The 21,652-nt window shown below is 54.1% G+C and overlaps 1 protein-coding gene across 1 annotated transcript in view; it reads right to left on the bottom strand.

The window, feature by feature from the left end:
• Window positions 1–21,652, bottom strand: part of AGBL1 (AGBL carboxypeptidase 1) — a 508,639-nt gene that overhangs the window by 427,663 nt on the left and 59,324 nt on the right. The window contains exon 6 of the mRNA XM_012929213.3: window positions 2,075–2,112. Coding sequence (XP_012784667.3) covers window positions 2,075–2,112 — 38 coding nt within the window. The remainder of the gene's footprint in view (window positions 1–2,074; window positions 2,113–21,652) is intronic.

Here is a 21,652-nt window from a genome sequence, read left to right as displayed (position 1 = left end):
CTTCAAACCACTTCCAAGGCTGCACCTTGGCAAAGAGCATTTGTGCTGAACGCTTGCAGGAGGGACGGAGGCTGTGCTGCCAACAGGACAGGGCTGGGGACAAGCTCCTCTGACTGACACAGAGACGGGACCCCGCCCCAGAGGGCACGCCCACAGGCAAGGCCCCATCGCAGACGGAACCTGGGCTGAGCACGGGCCAGTGTGTGGGGTGCCATACTGTTGAGATGGCTGGCAAGAAGCCAAGGACACCCAAGCTGGCTTTACTGGCCCTGACCCAGAGGGAATGTGGTACATGAAGCCCCCAGGCCCTCTCAGCTCCTGCCATCCTCCTCTGCACAGGAGCCACAGGGCAGAGAGCTCAACCCTCCTGGCATGCCGTGCCCCTCTGGCCTCCCGTGGCCACCGTGGCCAGCCAGGCCTTCCGCATTCCCACCCTCTGCTCATCCGGTTCCCACCTGGGAGCAGCGCCAGCCAGCCACCGTGTGAAAGGCCCTGGCGCCCTCAGCTGCCCAGCCATTCCCCGTGTTTATTGTCCCGGCAACACTGACAGCCTGCGACGGTAAATAGTGTGTTTTGGCTTCATTCAGAGCTGGAATGTGCTCCATCTGCGGTATAAGTTCGGCCAAGCCAGGTTCAAGGCCAGGATAACCAGCAGCTGGGAGGGTGTGGCCTCGGGGTGACAGGTTAGAGAACGGTTCCTGGCCCTGGGTGCCAGAAGGCAAGATCCTGAGCTGCTCAGACCCCAACTTCCTGCACTGAAGCTCAACCTAGGCGAACCCCCCCGGGAGCCGCAGCAGCCCCCACTGCAGGACCATGGGCAGCCCAGAGTTCAGGCTCCTTCAGCTTCCTTGCTAGCACATGGGTCCGCGCAGGGTTTATTCACAGCAGCAGGGGGCTCAACGAGGTGCTGGGCACCTTAGGCTGCAGGTGCAAAAAGGGGCAGGAGGACCTTCCTGAGCTCAGGCCTGCGGGACTGGGCTGCAGGGGCTGGGGGCTGCTTGGGACTGGGTGGTGGAGCTGCTGTCCTCAGGCTGGCCCGCCGGCATCGGCCCCTGGCAGCCTGCGCCTCCACACCTCTACACCTGCTGTGTCACACTGGCCCCCCCAGGGCGCATACCTGAAGCAGGTTGTGCCCGAAAGGAGCCCATCCCCTCCTCCCCAGCACCTGCTGTCCCTGCTAGGGGTCTGGTCTAGTTCTACCAACCAGGTAAACCCAGCCTCGAGTCACTTACGTGTCTGCGAGGGGCAGCACCATGGACCGCTCCCTGCGTGTGCTTGTGGCTGACAGAGATGTATGGCTGGCAGGGGGATGTTTCTGATTTTATTTATTTATTGGGAGGTTTCATTAAAGCTCACCTATTACCCACAGGCATGGGGCTCCCCGTAGGGAAGCAGAAATAACAATTGAAACAGCCGGTTTCCAAGGCGCTGAATTAAAACAAATGAAGAAATATTTTTCCTCAAAAAATAAAAATATTAAGCCAGGGCTCCTTTGCTCCCAAGTGCATCCCGCCTTCTATTACATGGCACACTTGAAACTGATTCGCAACCTAATTAGGCCAGGGCTTCGGGCAAAAGAAAGTTCTTGAATCATTCAGAAGCTTGGCCATTCTGTTGCAATGGCTCCAGCGACCAAGCACTCCTGTCCAATACAACTTCTTTATCTAGCTTTATCACCAGCCCCTCCCTGCCCAGGCTGTCCAACACTGCACCTGTAGAGCCTTCAGCTACATCCACTCAGCCAGGGACCTCCCTCCCACACACGCTGCCTATTTATCCCACAAGAAACTGACGCTGACCTCAACAAGCCTGAGCCCGCTGGCCCTGGCAGAAGGAGCTGGGCCACGGTGGAAGATCTGTGCCCCACTCCCCACCTGGGTTAGCTGGGCAGCACTACGGCACACAGGACACACCCCAACGCCCACTCCTTCTGCAGCCCTGTGCCAGGAGTGCCCACAGCAGTCTCCACCTCACCCTGCACACCCGGAGCATGGTCTGGTACACACAGGTTGGCAACGGGCCCTGTGACTGACTCAGGGCAAAAGAAGGAACCAACCCTCGTGAAGGTGCTTACTGGATCTCAGCAGCATAGCTAGGACTTCCGTGGCTGCCCTGGGGAGAGAGGAAAGGGCAGAGTCAGTGCACAGGGGCCTCGTGTCCCTCCACACCCTATCCCCATGCTCCAGGTGCCACCCTACAGACCCCTGCCAACCAACTGTGTGCTGGCACAAGTGCAGAAACCAGGCCCACAGGTGTCCATCCTGCACACGGCCCTCAAAGGGACCCACTTCAGCCCCCGGCCCCTGCTGCCTGCACTGGCCAGAGCTGTGCTCAGCCTCGCATTGTGTGCCTGCAGTCTGGGTGGGTGAGGGCTGCAGGGCTAGTGAATGCCATAGGCAGAGTTCTCAATGCACTTGCCAGCCTGGGACCATCCTCACAGAGGCTGCGTCCCTTGGCTGGGCAAAGGTCCTGGCCTCCCAGTGCACTGCTTAAACCCTGCAGCAATGCCTCCACCTTTGCAGGGGAGGGGAGGGGAGAGAAAAGGAAGGGAAGGGGTGAGGAAGGCAGGGAAACGGAAGCGGAGGGAGCATCACTATATTCTTAAAATTGTATTCATGAATCGAATCTGTTCTCTTTGCGTTGACATTACCTTAACATGAAAAAGCACATTATCAAAAACAAAGCTACAGTGTCCAAGGGGCTAGCCTAGCGGGGCAGCAAGCTAAGCCACCACCCGTGGCATCGGCACCCCAGGTCAGCCCACACAGCTGCCCTCAGTGCCTCAGGGTAGCACCAACGAAAGGAAGAGCCCTGGAGACCGAGGCTGCTCCTTGCCCACCACAGCAGGCATTTATGCTACTAAAATGTACATATTACACACAAGGGCTGCTACTCCAAGCAATCACAGGCCCGAATGTGGTAGGTGCCTAACAGGAGCGCTGGAACTCCTGCCTTTGGGGTGCTGCGCCACCCCTTCAGGGCCTAATCGGGAGCCCCAGGTTCCGGGGGTCCCCCAGCTACAGCTAAGAGGGGCACTGGGTGCTCCAGGTCTACGTCCACCCCAGCATCCCATAAGGGCTGAGCTCCCCAGCGGGGTATCCTGGATGTCCTTCTCCATCAACTTTCCCCGAGGCCACAGCTACGAAAGGCCACTGTGGACACTGCAAAATGTCACTGTGAGCCACGCAGCCACCAGGGCCACACCTGCCCCATGATGTCCATCACAGCTGTCGCCCACTGCCTCAGACCCGTGCGGAGCCCAGACATGGCAGCCACTCCCTCTCTCCTCTTGGAGAGCTGAGCTGAAGCCATCGGCATGTTAGTGAGCATGGGGCAGGTGCTGTGGCACAGTGGGCTAGGCCACTGTGTGTGCCGTGAGCATCCCAGAGTGGAGTGCCCTGGCACAAGCACAAGCCCTGGCTGCTCCACTTCTGATCCAACTCCCTGCCAGTGCCCATGCTGGGAGGCTGAAGATGATGAGTTGAGGGTCTTTGTCATCCACGTAGAAGACCCAGATGGCTCCTGGCATCTGGCTTGAATCTGACCCAGCCCTAGCTATTGTGGCCACTTGGGCAGATGGCTAGTTGTCAACAGAATCTTTCTTCAGGATGCAGGAAACTTTTAGAGCATTACTGGGTCTCTGGTCATCACCACCAGAATTGGAGAGCCGCCTTGGACCCCACGTGCTGCACTAATGCAATGTGCACTGTACTGTTGGTCACATTTGAGCCTTACGGGAACCCCGGGGGTAGAGCTGTGAGTCCTGTTTAGAGTTCACAGAGATAAACAGGCCCTCCTCTCCCAGGCAGTGAGGGGCAGCGTGAGACGCAGCCCACTCTAAATCCAGGAGCCTAGCATTCTCCTCCATCTTCCGCTTGCAGAGTGAAGCCATGCCTCCCCCAGGCCTGGGCACGCACCCTTCAGTCCTGACCAGCAGGGCCTCAGTACTCACACTGACACCCCTTGATAACCCCCGGAGAGGCCCTGGTTGTCCATGCCTCTCCATCGCCAAGGCCCAAGCGTGGAACAGTCTAACTCTTTACTGAGAAACGAATTTCTAGAGCCACTGGCCCCTGTGCGAAAGTTACCTTCTGATTTTTTATATATACAGTAAGGTGTACATCAGCTACATGGCATTTTCAGGTATGTTGGAAAATGCTATTATTTAGAGCAAATTAGAATTCAGTTCACCCAGCTGTCTCTCACCCAAACTCTGCAATAGCCCGTAACTAACGCACCTGTTTGCACCCTGAGTCCCCCGGCCAGCTACAGCCACATCCAGACCATCTTCTCAAGCACCCCTTCTCTCCTAGGAGGAAGGCCCAAAGCTGAAGCCTGGACCAGGTGCCCAGCACAAGGGGCAGTGCCAGCTGAGACCTTGTCTCACGCCAACCTGGCTCTGTCTCCGGGCCCCTGATCCCTTTCACATCACTGATGCTGTCTTCTGTTCCCGTGCCTGTGGCAGGTGCAACCCCAGATGCTCTGGGCCCTCTCATCCTGCTTTCCCCACAGCTCTCCCCTCCTGCTGCCCATCCTGGTCCCAGCCCAGGGCAGGTGCACCGGGCCTTCCTAGCTGCACAGCCCAGCCTGCAGCCACTCGCCCAGCATGTGGAGCTCTTTTGCTCATGGCTGTCTCCTCCTTCAAGTCATGAGGTCCAGAAAATAGGAAACACATTTTGTTTTATGCTGTTCTGCCCCCACCATGCAACAGTGTTTGAACAGAGAACACCATCAAATATTTACGGAGCCTTTTCTAAAGCTAGGTGCTGGCCTCAGAGCTTTCTATATGTTACTCATTCATTCCACAAATCTCTCTCGGCACCAACTACATGCTAGAGTAAGCTGAGAGACCCTTGGGCTCAAAAAGCTCCTCAGGCTTAGAGTAGAGGAGTAGTCAGTGGACAACAGGAACTGTGAGAGGGCATGAGTCAAAGGCATGATGAAAAGGGAGAGTGAGAGGGTCCAGGTGCCTCTCAGATGCCAGGAGGAAGCATGTGGCCAATGTGGGGACACCCTCAGGTGACAGAGGCCAGAGAGAGTGGTGGTGTAGAGGGTGAGAACAGACGGGAAGGCCCCGGAGCTCTGACCAATAGACTCCGCTCACGTGGTACCTGGGACGCAGAGCCAAGCTTTTTGGCTGTCATCGTTCGTTTAGGGTAGTTGTCCAGTTAGTTCTGTTCTGCTACAGCACCAAATGTGTTGCCATGTTCTCCTTTTACAACAGAGCCCGTGTCCACTGCCCCACCTTTTTCCTTGAGTAGCGAATGTTCTTGCAGGCGAGTCCTAATACCTGGGCCAGGTGCCCAAAGCATCACCAGGTCCCCCACCCCTGGGGCTCACCAACCTAACCTCAACCTAGTAGGAGGGCCCCAAGACCCCAGGGCCCCAGGCCAGGAGACTCAAGCCCTGCCAAATCCCCATCCCCAGGGGTTCACAAAACCATCACCCACCTAGAAGGCAGGCCCCAGGATCTGAGCCATTGACTCATACCCCACTGGTTCCCCTGTCCCCGGAGCTCAGGAACCCATATTTCACAACAGAGGTGGGCCCCATGACCCGAGCCCTGCCAGATTCCCCGTCTCTGAGACTCTACCTGGCCCCTACTGGCCTCAGGCTGGCATGGCTCGCCTCACCTTAGCATCCACAGTCTTATTGTGCAGTCTGGCCTAGTCTGTGCCCTGTTCCAGCTCCTGCTGGTGGTGCTGCAGCCTATCCCAGCCCAGCCTGACTGCTGTCCTTGTGCCTGATGAGAAGGAAGCAAAACCACAAATGTGTGAGACAGCTGGGCTGTATCCTGTGCCCAGCGTGGGACGTGTCCACTTCCCTCTGGACAAAGCGCCCTCCTCCCCTGTCTTTCCTAAAACTCTATCCAGATGTCATCAGAGACAGCCTGCGGGCACTGCCACCCACCACAGCAAGGGGACGGACAACCTGGTTTAAACATGGGCCAAGACCCATCCGACACCTCAGCCAGAAGACACAGACAGCCAAGGGGCACTTGGGAGGTGTCCTGGACAAGGAGATCCCTACACAGCAGCAGGGCCCCCAGGCGCAACCACGAGGGCCACAATAAAGGCAGGGATGAGAACACAGGAGTTCTCAGTCAAGGCCAAGAAACACAAGGAGAGGACAGCCACCTGGGGCAACAATGTGAGGGTTTCTCACAAAACAAGACACTAGGATTGCTTTGTGGGTTCTTGTAACCATGTCCCCCGACGACTACCCTAGTGTGTGGAATGGTCATGCCCAGACAAAGCCTGGACAAACTGCTGCCCAGGTGAGCCACAGAGCTTATGTCTAGCACCAAAAGGAAATGAGCAGACACGGGGTTAAGAGCAAGCAGCCACTCCGAAAGGCTGCAAGTGAAGGCATTCCCAGCCCGGACACTCAGGTACGGCAGAGCTGGGCAGGCCGCAGGGCAGCAGGAAGAGTGGCAGCCACCAGGGTGGGGTCTCAGGCCAGAGAAACTGCTCCTACAGCTCGGCAGGGGTGGCTGCGGAACACTCCACATCAGGCTGAACCTAACTACAGACTTCCAGTGGAGGTGCCTGGTGTTCATGATCCTAAGAAATGCGCCACTCTGGGAGGTGTGGGGGTTGGTCAGAGAAGGAGCTGGTGGGCAGAGTGAAGGGGGCTGGCATGTCCTGAGCAGGTGAGCGGATGCTAGGCTGGGCAGACGCCCACCCCACCAAGAGCTGACAGGAGCCTAGGGAATCTACTGGACAGGCTTGCCAACTTAGAGCCCTCCTGGAAGGTTCCGGAGCCACAGGCAGAGTCCACCTGCTGTTCCCAGCCCCAGCAGGGCTCCGGCTGTTATCCCAGACTCCTTGTCCATGCGAGTCTCAGCCCACAGTCCTTGTCCGGGAGCAGAGTGAATAGTCTAGACTGCATGATGAGATGTTCTAAGGAAGCCACCGCATAGCTATGGAGGGACGAATAAAAAAGGAACATGCGAATTAAGAGCTTCTTGTGCAAAGTAAACTAAGAACATAAATGCACTCCCCCCGTCCCCTCCCCTACACAACAGCATTGACTTCAGGGTGGGCACAGAAGCGAGCTTCCTCCCAGCAGCCCCTCCGCCGGCCAGACACTGCGGCAGCTCCGGGGGAAGACACGCAGGAGGAGCGCACTGCCAGACAACAGGCAGAGGAAGCGCCATCCAGAAAGAGGTGTGAGGAGCCAGCCCACCAGCTCAAGGACAGAGAAGCTCCAAGGGGCTGTGGGTGGAACCCCACCCCACGCCCACCTGCCCCCGCAGGCCATGGGGTCTTCTGAAGGAAGGCTGCCAGTGTCAGAAACAGCGAAAGGCAGCTCTGAGTCACGAACCTGGGGAGGGGAGCAGGTTGGAACTGTCTTTGAAGGGTAAGTAGAACACTTTAAATTTGTCACGCTCTCAGACTCTGAGTTCCCCCGGTGTAGCGAAGCAGCAGGTCCCCACGGGGATGCCTGCCGCAACGCTCACGCCCAGACAGACACGCATCCCCGTGGCAATAGATACACGTTTCTATCCAGTACGTTACGTCAGAAGCATTTACTCTAATTAGAACGGATGACTGCTACTGTTGGGACAATCACACTCATTACTCGGTCACTCTAGGCCTGGCCCTTGTAATATATGGAAGTGTTTAGGTGGGTGTGAAGGAGACTTTTTTTTTTTTTTTTTTTTTTACAATTTAAAGAGTCCATGATTCTTTGAGGCAGTACCATTAGGGGACCAAATGCAAAACATAGCGGCTATTGTTCTAGAAAAATGGTGTAACGGGCCTTAAACATGATGTGAAATGAGTGCCTTTAAATGAGACGCGTGAGAGCTAGCTCAGACTCCACTGTCTGAGGTCCATGACATTCTCTGAGTCACCCGTAGCCAGAAGACAGCCCGGACGACAGAAATGAGCTACTGATGATTAAGTGGGCTGGGGAAAGGCCTTTTTTTTCTTATAACTTTCTGGGTTCAGGAGAGGAATTCATTTAAAACTTTTTAAGTCTCTGATCCATCAATTTAATGGCACTCATTCTTTTTCTTCTCTCTATGTGTATGGGTTATCACTGGAAATAAAACCCAAGCCAAAAATAAGTCTTTTTACACAATGAAGAAATGCAAAATGAAATTGTCTTAATTTCTAAGATCTTCCAGAACACTGCGTTTGGACCTTCAGGTCCCCAAGTGAGGGAACAGAGATGGATCACTGACACGCAACGGCTCGTGTACAGGAACTGGGCTTTCAGAGCAGCTCTCAGGGGCAACGCAGCCCCAGCGTGTGCCAAGCAGGGCAGTGGCCCGGCTCCTGCAGGCGGGAGGGCTGTGGACTCCCAGGCCTCTGGGAGTCACCCGTGTTTATTTTAACAACCCCATTGTTAAGATTAGAAGGCTTAAAGACTCAATGGCGTTTCTAGGGTGGGTATTGCGTAGTTGCTCAGCGCTTTCTGATAAACAAAATCACAGAAGTTGCATGAAGTCATTTTCCTTGTAAACACTGGGGAAATTTTTAAGTCTTGTCCAGGGAGGCCAGCGTCTCTAACGCCGCCAGTCTCCTCTCTGAGAAGCCATTCGTGGCGTTTATCCCAATCATTCCACATGGAGGAAGTTGGCTGTTGAGTGATGTCATGCTGTCCCCAACAGGACAGGGTCATAGAGGAGAGGACACGGGGTGCTGCCCCCTGCAGAAGAGCACAGGCCAGTGAGGGCACCTCGGGGCTCCACCTGGTCTGTTCTGGGGAACTGCCACCTGCTTCCATCCTGCCAGTCAAGTGTCGTGAGAGCCTCAAGCAGCTGAGTCTTCTTCCAGGAAGCAGACAGCCACCAAGAACCTGTCGCTCCAGATGGGGGGCATCCAGAGACACTTGTACTGACAACGAACCCCTGCACGTCATCCGAGTTCCCATAAGCATGAGAGTGCCATGTACCACATCTCCAGCCCCCCACACAAACAGCCGTGGGGACTTGGGCACGCCCACATGGTGCCCTACACAGAGTGAAGGCAGGGCTGTGTCTGTCTAGTGGAAATGACTTACATGACAGAAAGCTAAATATCAATGAGAAAAATCAAAGCAGCTTGAGAAGTGTGTGTCTACAGTTGTACAAACACATATGTAGAGGTGGTAAGTATTAAAAGGCTAGAGAAATTCATTGTGCACAGAGGAGGGGTGCTTCATGTTTTTTCTAGAAACTTCTGTGTAATTTTAGTGTCTTTGTAACATGGATGCTTGCAACTATGACCACAATAAAGTATCACACACAGTGAGGAAGGCTCATCCTTTAAGACCAAGCGGAGGTGCTTGAGCTCTGAACCTGTGCCTGTGGTGGGACCCATGACAACCTCTCAGTCACCTCTGGGGTCATTCTTCCTTTCTCCTGAGGAATAGCCAACGTTCTTATCCAATAGAGTCAAGGAACCTGCCACCCTTGGCTGTGTGTTCCCTCCCAGTCAGCCTGGCCCTGGCTCGGCTCATACAAACTCAGACTCTCTTTCTCAAAGAGCTTTCCAGCCATGCCTGGATTTCTGCTTCGGAGCATGCTTCCTGGCTTGGGGGTCTACCGACTCTCTGAGTACCGACTCCTTGGTTCATGACTGCTCCGTCACGTTCCCCTCTCACATCTTACTCAAAGCACTTGGAAAAAAGCAAGTCCCACCTCCAGCACTTCTCTCAGAAATCTCCTCAGCTAGTTATCCAGTTGAGTCTCTTGCAGGTTTAACTTTCTAGAAAGGCAAGAAAGCCACCAGCCGAATCCTTTCTGCTTTAGAACAAAGACCGCCTTCCAGGGCCGTGCTCCTCATTTCCATCTGAGGCCCCTGCACCCATCACTGCCTGCCCAATGTCAATCCTCTAGGAAGACCAAGCCTTCCTCTCCTGCTGGCATTGCCCCTCAAGCGCTCACCAGCACCACGGGCAAGGGATCAACGCGCCCATCACAGCACCCTGGGCACCCACAGACTCTATGCCACACCCAGCACTAAAGGGGCTCCCCAAGGTGTAGGTGTTTGTAACAGTGACACCCCACTTCCCAGTCACACACAAAAAATATTCACCTGCTCAGCTCGCCAGCTGGCTTCAACAGCTGGAAGCTCTGGCGCCTCTGAGGCCTGGCAGGATTGTTTTCTGGGGGACTCTCTTCCTGATTTGCGCTGTCTGCCCTCCGCAGCCTGTCCTCAGTGTGTGTGATAGATCTTCTCCATTCTGATTTTTGAAAATTAATTTACTTATTTGAAAGGCAGAGTTACAGAGAGAAAGAAAACTCTTCCATGCACCGATTCGTTCCCCAGCCACAACAGCCGGGCGTGGGCCAGGCTTAGAGCAGGGGCCAGGAGTTTCAGTCAGGTCTCCCACAGGATGACATGGCCTAAGTATTTGGGCCATCTGCTGCTGCTTTCCGGATGCGTTATCAGGGAGCTGGATCATAAGTGGGACAATGCCCACATGGGATGCTGGTGCTGCAGGTGGCCACGGTGCCTTCTGTGCCACAGCGCTGGTTCCTCTCTGTTTCTGTAGAACATCCAGCACCCAGGGATTAGGACCGATCTATTACAGCCTCATTTTTACCTTGGCTGTTTCCTAAAAGCTCATCACCAGATAGAGAAACGCACAGGGATTGTCATTCCTTCTGTTTGCGGGAACACGTCCCTCAATTCCGCCTGGCGCCCCACAGAACAGCAGGGAGCAGGGAAGGGACACAGGCATGTCAGAGGGTCACAACATTTTGGTGCACAGTGCTATCAGCCTGGCCAGCACTGTTTTCCATGCAACTCCTTCCAAGCAGGACCTTGGACCTGGGTCTACCCACCCCATGCTGCCCAGGCACTCAAAGGGGAGAGCTACCCAGTCTCCTAGCTGTTGATGGATTGAGAGACAATTCGAGTTCTCGAGTCTGGCCCAAAGCACATAAGAGACAGCTTGGTGGAGAGCTGTGGGGCAGAAAACTCCAGGAGGGAATGATCCCTGCTCCACCTATGGGTGCTGCTATTGACACTCAAGGCCTAGAGCCAGGGCAGCCGCAGAGGAAGTGGACTCTGCGAGGAACCTGAGGACTGAGTAGGGCAACCACGACACGCATCCACATGGGAACTCCATGGCATGACAGAAGGAGAGCTCTGATATTTCCTTTCGAGCCTGTGTATAACCCAGGTCAAGACGGTCCTGCAGTGTCCCCACATTCAGGCACAGAATCGTAATTCGTATAGGATCACTACTTGGTTCTCCATGCTAACCCAGCATGAACATTTTGCATCAAGCATTGAAAGGCAGCTTACTGCTGACATCATTCAAGACAGAGCTGCCCAAGTTATCATTAAGGAGCTAAGCTCTCAGAAATGGTTAACATTAAGCTTTATTACTCTTTTATTTATTAGAAAAATGTGATGGTTACATAAAAATAATACATACTTTGGGTGCCAGTTTGTAACCCAACTGCCCCATTTCTGACCCAGCTCTCTGATAACGAGTGGGAAAGCAGCAGAAGGTGCCCAAGCACCCACATGGGATATCCTGAAGGAACTTTGGACTTGCCCAGCTCTGGCCATTACAGTCTTTGGGAAATGGACCAGCCATCAACTGGGGAGACTCAGTGCTACCAGATGGAGCCAGCCCCAGGCGGGGGCATGCCATCTCCTTCTCAGCTCTCCACTGCTTCCCTGGCTGGTCACTAGGGAGCTTGGAAGCAAGCCATACTTCCACAGCCAGCAGACCTCAACAAGGGTCCTCAGTACACGTGTCATGAGAAAGGCCCACAGTCACAGGCCCGGGCTGGGCAGCTGCAGGTCCACCACAGGAGAACGGCGTAGACCCACAATCACGTGTGAGAACCAGATCAGGATAGAGTCACACTTAGAAGCTGTTACAAGACAAGGTAGCAGAAATGCTGCCAGACACTGGAACATCAAGGATTTAGGGTAGGAATCCCAAAGCACAGGAACCACACACAGAAACAGATGAACAGAATAGCATGAGATGTTCCTAAGCTCCTGCTCTGGGCAGGGCACGAGAGCTGAGCAAGGAGACGCCCCTCGGAGGAGGAGAGCTGCTTGCAGGAATACAACCGGTGGGATTAGCATCCACCGTTCATCGGGAACACAGTGCACCTCGACAGCAAGGCGGTAAGTAGCGTGGGCCCTTTCAGAGACCTGAGTCACTCCCTTAGAAATGTACAACAGGTATGACTGGGTTAAAGAAACCAAGCCACCTTGGGTGCACCTGAATTGAGCACCCCAAATTTAGTAGATCACAGGCTGCCTTTATTTTCTGTTTAGTGAGATTCATTATCCCCTACAGAAGCAAATGCTTGTGGAAAGACAGCCCAGTGCAGGCCGGGACAAACACAGAGGGGTGGGCACTGGAGAGAGCCGGAATAGGAGAAACCTGGCAGACTCCCTGGGGGAGGAAGTGTCTGAACATATTTAGAACCCTGGAACCCCACGGCCATTTCCTGGCCCAGCTGTTCCGTAACCATCGCCACCACCATCCACCACGTGCCCAGGGTCAGCAAGACATGTCCTGTGGACACATCAGCAGACGCTGAGTTTCCCGGCAGATCTGGAGCCAAATTCCACTCTATTTTTAAAGACTTATTTCTTTTTATTGGGAAAGTACATTCACAAAGAGAGAAGGAGAGAGATGTTCCACTTATTAGTTCATTTTCCAAATGTCCTCAAGAACTGGAGGTGGACTGACCTGAAGCCAGGAGTCAGGAGCTTCCTCCAGATTCCCACACAGGTGCAGGAGCCCACACACTTGGGTCATCCTGTGCTGCTCTCCCAGGCCACAGCCAGGGGGCTGGATGGGAACTGGAATGGCCATATTTCACTTCATCTGAATGTGGGATCCCAGCGACTGGGAAGATTTGTGGGTCTTGAAGATCCCATCATTCACGCATGATTTTGTCCAGTTTCCTAAGCATCATTTTCATGCAGGAATCCTAAACTTGATGAACTGAACAATACTGAACATACGTCAAGTTGAGATACAAGCTTCCAAACCTTATGAGAAAGAGACGCTCGAACTGACCCAACTTCGGAGCCAGCACAGTGAAGGGCACGCTTGTGCACGCTGTGTGTCCACGTCAGGATGCCACAGCAAATCAGCCAGCCATGCGGGACCAGAAGAGACAGACCCCAACCATGTGGGACTGGGAGAGAACTGGGCACCTGTCATGCAGGACCCCAAAGGAGGTGAACCTGCCACACAGGACCGGGGGAGCAAGCCCCTGCTCGCTTTGCACCCCAGGGAGGCTCTGTTCTGTCCAAGTCATGCTATTGCTTCATGTAAATGACTCCTATGTTGTGGCCAGGTATGGCTACAATAGATTCCAAAGTCAGAAGGCTTCGAGGCACCTTCGGAACCTGGCTCCAGGAGCAGCCCGCACCCAGGACACCGTGGAGGGAGTGCTGCTGGCAGTGCTCCATGTGGGCAAGCAGCCACTGCACCACCGCCCACCTGGACAGGCAGGCTACGTAGGATGCGTGGGTAGCTATGGACCACTGTCCCCATCACCAGAAAGAGCCAGTTAGTGAACAGTACTGGGGCATATCTCTCACTGCGTTTGGGAGAAGAATGGGCGATTCTGGCTTTTTTGTTTTTCAGTAGAAAATTCCATATACAATTTTAGTGTTTAAGCTTGCTAACTGTACCCTGCAAATGCACCTGGCTCCTCTGACTTTGTGTCAGTTTGAGACCCTCACACTCCTGCACATCTGACCACAGCACCTGGAGTGCTCGCATTCCCAACACGAGCTGGCCCTTTGTCCCTTTTAGTGCTTTCCAGCCCTGCTTTCCACTGAGTCTGGTATTGGTGCCACTTCATGTCATTTTGCGCATGTGGCCACTGGGTTTTCTTAGGCTTCCCTTCATTTGCCTGTTTATTTCCAGTTTCTGGTTTTCAGAGTGTCTCCAGTGAATGTTATATGGGTGGTGTTTAAAGGCAGCTCTGTGCCAGTCCTGTGCGTGCCTCGCCCACCCCAGACAGTGTGTGGGCTCCTGTGCACGCCTCATCCACCCCGGACAGTGTGTGGGCTCCTGTGTGCACCTCGCCCATCCCGGACAACGTGTGGCCTCCTGTGTGCGCCTCATCCACCCCGGACAGCATGTGGGCTCCTGTGTGCTCCTCATCCACGCCGGACAGCGTGTGGGCTCCTGTGTGCGCCTCATCCACCCCGGACAGTGTGTGGGCTCCTGTGTGCACCTCGCCCATCCCGGACAACGTGTGGCCTCCTGTGTGCGCCTCATCCACCCCGGACAGCGTGTGGGCTCCTGTGTGCACCTCATCCACCCCGGACAGCGTGTGGGATCCTGTGTGCACGCCTCATCCACCCCAGACAGTGTGTGGGCTCCTGTGTGCACCTCGCCCATCCCGGACAACGTGTGGCCTCCTGTGTGCGCCTCATCCACCCCGGACAGCGTGTGGGCTCCTGTGTGCACCTCATCCACCCCGGACAGCGTGTGGGATCCTGTGTGCGCCTCATCCACCCCGGACAGTGTGTGGGCTCCTGTGTGCACCTCGCCCATCCCGGACAACGTGTGGCCTCCTGTGTGTGCCTCACCCACCCCGGACTGAATGTGGGCTCCTATTCCCTTGGTTCTGTTTTTATTTCCTTCTTTTGCGTCTCTTTTCCTCCAGGCCTCTTGATCCAGATTTCTTTGTTTCACTTACTTTCACTCTTCTGATACAGTCCTTTGTCCCCTATTTCCTACTAGCTATCTTGAACTTTGAGTACATAGAATTAAATCCAGACAGTGTGCCCGCTGTACTTTTACAGCTGGGAACCTCTCTCCTTTGTAACTTGCACTGGTGCTTTTGGTTTTGTTGGGAGTGTGGGACACGACACTGACGGGGAAGCTGGAAAATGATTCTGCCTCTCTTCTTTGCTCTGTATTTACTAAGAGCTGCTTGCAGCTTTCAGTGCTGAAAATACACTTGCACAGTTCTCGGCGAAGATAAAATTCAGACCTACATGTAAGACTGCAGCATAGCCACAGCGTTCTCCTGGTTAATTCTGCTCCCCAGAAAGCAGACTCCTAAAACATCTCTTCAGCCAGCTCCAGAGCGCATCTCTGAACTTGCTTCACTAGGTTGCAACACACTGCTTCTCTCTGCAGTGTGGACTCCGTTTCCCAAGACAGGGGCCTCTGTGTCCCCCCTGCCCACACTCTGGGCTGAGGAAGCAGAGTCCCAGGGGAGCTCATCCTTCCCACAGAGCAGACAGGTGCAGGAGTACAGCAGCTTGACCCAGGTTGTTGCCATCACCCACAGCGACCACACAGCAGGAGGAGGCAGGGCGGACTGTGGCTCTGTTCCCCCAGCTCTTCCAAGGCCACCTGAGCAGGGCTGTGGGTCACACACAGCCACTGTATTTCCATCACTTGCGACTTCCCGAGACCAATTATTCTTAGATAAAAACATGATCTGCAGGCTTCTTATCCACTGCTGTCACTCTGGCCGCCTTAATCTCTCAGGTGTCTCTCTCTGCAGACACAGGGATCCTGGCAAGCCTGTTCCCAGCAGCAGGATGCAGCTCCCTGCTGTGTCGGCTCTGCCCTAGGTCTGTGCGTGGCACTCAGAAGCAGAAGCTCAGCTCTTACTTCTTTTTCTTCTTCGTTTTCAGCTCATCCTGTGGTCTGTGCGTCTGATCTCTGAGCTGCTGAGTCACTGAATTCATGAAATAGGCAATGTTCACTCGTGTCTTGGGTAGTTTTTTCCCCATCTCAGATCTTCCTCTGGCCCTTTGTGCACCTGCTTGTTTGTACTTCTCAGAGGGCTTGCTCCACACAGCCTGCACTAACTAGTACAGCCCTTTGTGCCTCATCCATGCTCTTAGTTAATGCCCGGCTAGCTTCCCCAGAGCGTGTAGTGGGAGGTGTGGGTGTTCTAGGCTTTCCCTGCCTTCATGAGGGAGTCACCACATGGAAGCAGACACAGGAAGAGGAGGGGTATGAGTGAGAATGGCTGCAGCTGAATGTGGTATTTTCACAGACAGAACTGTCAGTCTCTTAGAAATCAAGTCCTAGACACAGCCATCCGAAATATACAGAAGTATAACTGTAGGACCAGTCGGTGGTCCAGCATTCCATATGGGCACCAATTGATGTCTTGGATGCTCCACTTGTAACCCAGCTCCCTGCTTGTGGCCAGGGAAAGCAGTGGAGAATGGCCCAAAGCCTCTGGACCTGCACCCGCGTGGGAGACCCGGGAGAGGCTCCAACCTGCACCCATGTGGCAGACCCAGGACATGCTCCTTGGGCTGTTGTGGCCATTTGGGAACTAAACCAACTGATGGAAGACCTCTCTCTCTCTCTGTCTCTCCTCTCTGTAAATCTGCCTTTCAAATAAGAAATAAATCTTGTAAAAAAAAAAACAATGCACTCATAAAATAAAACCATACCCACATATGTGTCACTAATGTAAAAAATATTCAGAACACTCAGCTGTTTGAGACCATGCATTGCTCCTCATTTACTCTCTGGTGTAGAAATGCTGATGCTTAAACCTACAATGTCTAAAAGTAGTGACTAGCAGTAGCTAATAGTGAACATACATACATGTGGGAAAAATGCAAGAGCTTTGTCATGCTTCTCCGACTACCCTGAGAAAGCCCTTGTCTAAGAATTGTTATATTCCCCAGCGGATGTTACAGTTATGCTCTCTGTGTATTCTACTGTATGAAGCGCATCTTCAGGGTGCCTCACACGTGACTTGGGAAGAAGAGCAGAAATACAGCAGAACCGACCAAGCCCCAGCACCTGCACGCCGCTTTTAGAAAAGCACCGGGGAGTTCTCTCAGTACAGCAGCACTTGGATTTGCATCTGATTCTCCACAATCCACACCCCTGGGGAGCCCCTGCTTTCCTTCTATGCAGTGAGAGCCAGCTGCACAGGCCAGACAAGCAGTCCTCCGAGTCCCGCAGCTTTGTGTTCATGAGGCCTCAGGCTGCCGGTTCCCGCCAGCTGTCCAGGGTGGGAGTGTGGTGGGTCCTCTCCACGCATCATCGAGCCCAGGCCACTCTGCATTGCTGTGTTTTGCAATGGGGGCAATTCATTTTCTTCCCAAAATGTCCACCCAGTTTGCATCTGTTGGCTTGTTGGGGGAGAATTGCTATGGTGAACTAATTAGTTGACTTGTAATGCTAGGCTGATTAGTTAGCTTGTTATAATAGACTAGTTAGTTGTACTTCCATCCATCTGTACACAGAAATGACCATGACTTTCAAACATTCCAAGGTTAAATCTGTCCGTAGGGAAATGTTTCAAAGAGCACAAATCACCTGAACTTGTGCAGTCAAGTTTTCATGTTCCAAAAGTCACAGCTTTGGATAAATTGAGAAAATCTCATTTAACTTGATGGTCCGTTTCAACAGAGGCACAGTCCTTTTTCCCAAGCAAACCTCTGCTGTGTGAGCGTTTGTCTCAAGCCCAGCCTGGTCAGGTCCTGCTGATGTAGCCTTTCCCAGGGCCCGGAGTGACCAGAAAGCTGTCTCCCGAACGTGCCATGTCTGCCTCACAGTCTCTTCCCTTCCCATCCTCTCTGGAACGTGTCTTCATGTCCGAGAAGAGGCTCCTCCCACGTCCACCAGCAGTTCAGTGTAGGGCTGTCTCTTGGTGCACCACCTCTAGGCTGGGAGAAAATGCCTACTCTCCCCTAGGGGAGGTCACAGCCATCGTGCCTGTAGATGGACAAACCCACTAGGCCAGCAGGGTGTTAGGGTAGCCAGCTCCCAAGAGGAAAGGGGAGGAAGGCAGCCTTGTAAACCAACTACACCCCCAGCACTCAGCCAACGAGGACCCAGGAGAGGGTATTTTCCACATGGGCACATTGCTAAGCTGTCCCCTTCCATTTTTGTAAAATCAAAAACGTTGAGCTGTGGGTAAGTTGTGCGCAACCCGCAGTCGAAAAGATCTCCCTTCAGTCACCACGCATGGGTCCACTCAGCGCTCCACACCATGTCCGCCTGACACCAAGAGCCACGTGGTTCTGCATGCCTGCTCTGGGTTTCTGTGGGAACCCATGCTTTTCCCCAAGGCCAGAACTCTCCAGAAAGTAAAGTACGCTACATCCCATGGAGCGGGCTCCAGGATGCAAGTTTTCAGCACAAAAACCATGGAGAGTGCCACAGGCAGACTCCTGGGGGAGGGTTGGTCATGCTTTCTTTTAAAACCCGTTTGGAATCTGGCCACACACCCTCACTGGGGATAGGATGGCCTAACCAAGAACACTTGATGGCACCCTCATGGGCCCCAGCAGTGGACATCCCCACCCTACTTGCCAGCAGCTGGGTCTAAATTCCCACTCCAAGAAAGAAAAGTCTGAGATGAAAGGAAAGGTTTGGGACACAGAGTTAGTATGTCGCAGGAGCCCCCAGGGCCACACCATGCAGCGTGTTCCTCTGACGCTGTGAACACCTGTAGCTCACGCCTCCTCATCCTGGGAGCTAGGCCTTGGGCTTGTCAGCACACCTGTTGGTGCTGGGCACACCGCCACAGAGGTCATCAGGGCCGGCAGCAGAGGCAAGCCGCCGGAGACCTGCAGCCAGGAGGGACACAATGACAGGGGCAAGAACATGTGTGTTTGTAAGTGTGTGTGTGCCGCTCAAACTCATCTGAACGCACCACAAGGAACCATCCAAAGAAACTGTCAGTGCAGAACAGAACTCGCTGCAAACAAAAGGGAAAACTTGTAACGGACTCTCCAGAGGTAATGAGTGATTGTCCCACTTCTGAAAGGCGGGCGCAGCATCAGACTGCAGCCCCCGGGCCCTGCCCCCGCTCCTGGGTGACCTTCAGTCTAGCCAGTAGTAAGCTCTCTCCATGTGTCCTTTCACGCCCTCCCTCTCCTGCAGCAGTCGCCCTCCCACACCGTTCAGGGAGAAGGGAGGGAGAGTGGCGGGGCAGGCCCTGACTCTGCCTGTCCAGGCCGGCCAGCCCTGTCCCATCAGAGAGACATGAAGGCTTCTGACTCTTGGGCTCCACATCCCTGCCAGCCATATGCTCGAGGCTGCAGGGAGATGAAGCAGAGGAATACCCCGACAGGTACGGATCCAGGGCTCCACAGGTCAGAGCTCAGGGCTGGCTGCACGTGGCCGCCCCAGCCGGGCAAGCACGCCTATGAACACCAGCACCAGCAACGCGTGCTGTGCTCTCGGAGAGAAGGAGGGCTTGCAGACGGCTGGCGCAAGTACCATCCCTGGGCCTGGAAACCTCACCCTCATCAGACAGGCATACTCGTGCCCAACATAGAAGCAGAAGTCGAGGCTCAAATGCATTAAGAAAACAGGAATCTTCTGTTTAGAAACAGTCATCTTAAGACATCAACTTTTGCCCACACAAGGCCATGTCCCCTTCCTTCTCACTGCCACCGAGTTGGCCTCACTGAAGAAAGGGTGCATGCGTACATGCGTGCGTGTGGCCTGGTGCCCGTTTTCGCCTGGGCAGAGGGGGTGGCAGTGTGGTTTGGCTGTCTCCACACAGCAGTGCATAGCTTCATGACACAGCTTGGGTGTCAATTATACGCTGTTGGTCCTCAGACCATACAGCACATGGGCTGGGCTGAGCTGTGCGTGCAGGCAAAGCGTGTGGAGCGGAGAGACGTGGGGGTGCAGCGGCTTAAGCCAGCTCCTGGGACACCCACCAAGGGCTGGTTCAAGTCCCAGCACCTCTGCTTCCACTCCGACATCCTGCTAACACACAGCTTGGGCACAGCTGGTGGTGGCTCACGTACTTGGGGGCCCCTGCCAACCTTGTGGAACCCAGGAGGTTTCTGGGATCCTAGCTTTGGCTTAGGCCAGCCTTGACTGCTGTGGGTGCAAAAGAAAATATTTGGATTCTGCAGACAATAGAAAGAAAAAAATAGGGAACTGAGTGTTTTAAGCCCGTTTCTTGCATTTCTCAGACACAGCATCCTTGGAATGAGATGCCAGTACAACACATGGATCTCTATTTTCAGCCAAGCCAGCTGCAGCCAGCTAATCGGGAGCTGTAGTGCCCACTGCTTCCAGATGACAGGGTCGTGTGAGCATGCTCCTGGCTGCTGACTGGTTCTGGGGGCCACTGCGGCTCTCTGGGATTGGGAGACCCAGGGAGCCACACTATCTCAGTTCAGGGGACCCAGGGAGCCACTCCAGCTCTCTCAGTTCTGGAGAACCAGGGAGCGCTCTGGCTCTCGATTCGGGGCATCCGGGGAGCACTCCGGCTCTCTCTGCCTCCGGGACCCAGGGAACTGCTGCAGAGCCCTTGGTCTCAGGGATCGGGGTCTTGTGTGGAGGCCACTGCTTGCTTTCTGCTCCCCCTCACCCTTTTCATGTTTTAATTCCGCAGCTGTATCACGTGACTGCATGGCAGCGTCTAATTAAGGGGTTGGAGATGAACTGTGGACAGGAGATTCAGCTGGCCCCAAGCTCGCCACCTGAAATGGGGCTTAGTGGTATGTAACCATAACGGTTGAGACTGGGAGGGGGAAGTGGGGGGCAGGTGCACAAATACTTCAACCTCAAGGACGTGGAGGCTTGCAGCCGCATCATACCTCCCTCCTGCTGAGGCAGGTGCCTCAAGCACCTGTCCTGGCCCTCAATCCGGCTGTGGGTAGGTGCTGTTACAAAAAGCTGGGGTACACTTGCATGTGCCATGTGGAGCCCTGGGCTGACCCATGTTCCCAGATTGGTGCAGATTACAGGAACCATGACTCTATTGACTGGGGGTGTGGGGTAGGGTGCCCCCACTGTTTTCCCTTTAGTATAAAGCATGCGGAAAGTCTCTAGAGTTTCAGGGGCCTGTGCCCAACACCAGCACCCTGTATCAGACATCAGGTTCCAGTTCTACCTGCCCATTCCAGTCCAGCCACTGCATTCGTTGTGCCAAACACATGGGAGACCCCGATAGAGCGCCTGGCTCCTGTTTTTGTACTGGTTCAGTCTGGCTATTTTCGCCATTTAAGGAATGAACCAATTGGTGAAAACTATCTTTTCTCCTTCCTTCTTTCTTTTTCTGCCTTTCAAATAAATATTTAAATGCATATTTTTTTTAAAAAAAGATATTTATTGCTATGTGTTGGAATCTAAAATTGTTTTACCCTTTAAAAGCAACCTGTGGGATTATTAAAATCGTGAAATGTCAGTAGCACAGGGGGATTCACAAGGAAAAATACCGAGCTGTTCTCCTGAGAGGGAGGGGGAGGACGGAGGCCCCAGCCATCACCTGGGAAACCTGTACCCCGCAGAGCGAGAGCTCAAGCGAGAGCTCACAGAACCTTCCAGACGGCCTGAGTCTGACCACCACTCCTTTGTACACCAGCGTGTCAGTATCCACAAGCTTTGCCACTGAGCACACCCACCCAATGGGGCGCATCAAGTCAGAGTCACTGGAACAGGACAGCCACATCGGCGGCCATGCGCCTGGCCGGGCAGGCCGCTCGGTATCAGACACAATTCTCTACCCGCTCCTCTTCTGTTCCTTTGGTCTGACCCTGAGATCCGGCAGTGAAACACTGAGGCCGAACTCCAGCAAGATCGAACAGGACTACTATTGACTGGAACTAGCCCTGGCAGGATGGATCTGCTTGTGTAAGGCAGAAACAGCCTTGCAAGCTACGCTCAGCACCAAAGAAGCTCAGTAATCAATCCCCAGAATCCCAGGGGTACCTGATTTGCATTCTTCAGAACATTCTCACATGCAGTGTTT

The sequence above is a fragment of the Ochotona princeps genome, chromosome 6, assembly GCF_030435755.1.
Source record: "Ochotona princeps isolate mOchPri1 chromosome 6, mOchPri1.hap1, whole genome shotgun sequence".
Lineage (NCBI taxonomy): Eukaryota > Metazoa > Chordata > Mammalia > Lagomorpha > Ochotonidae > Ochotona > Ochotona princeps.
Note: the sequence above shows the minus strand (reverse complement) of the source record. Positions and strands in the feature narration are given on the sequence as shown.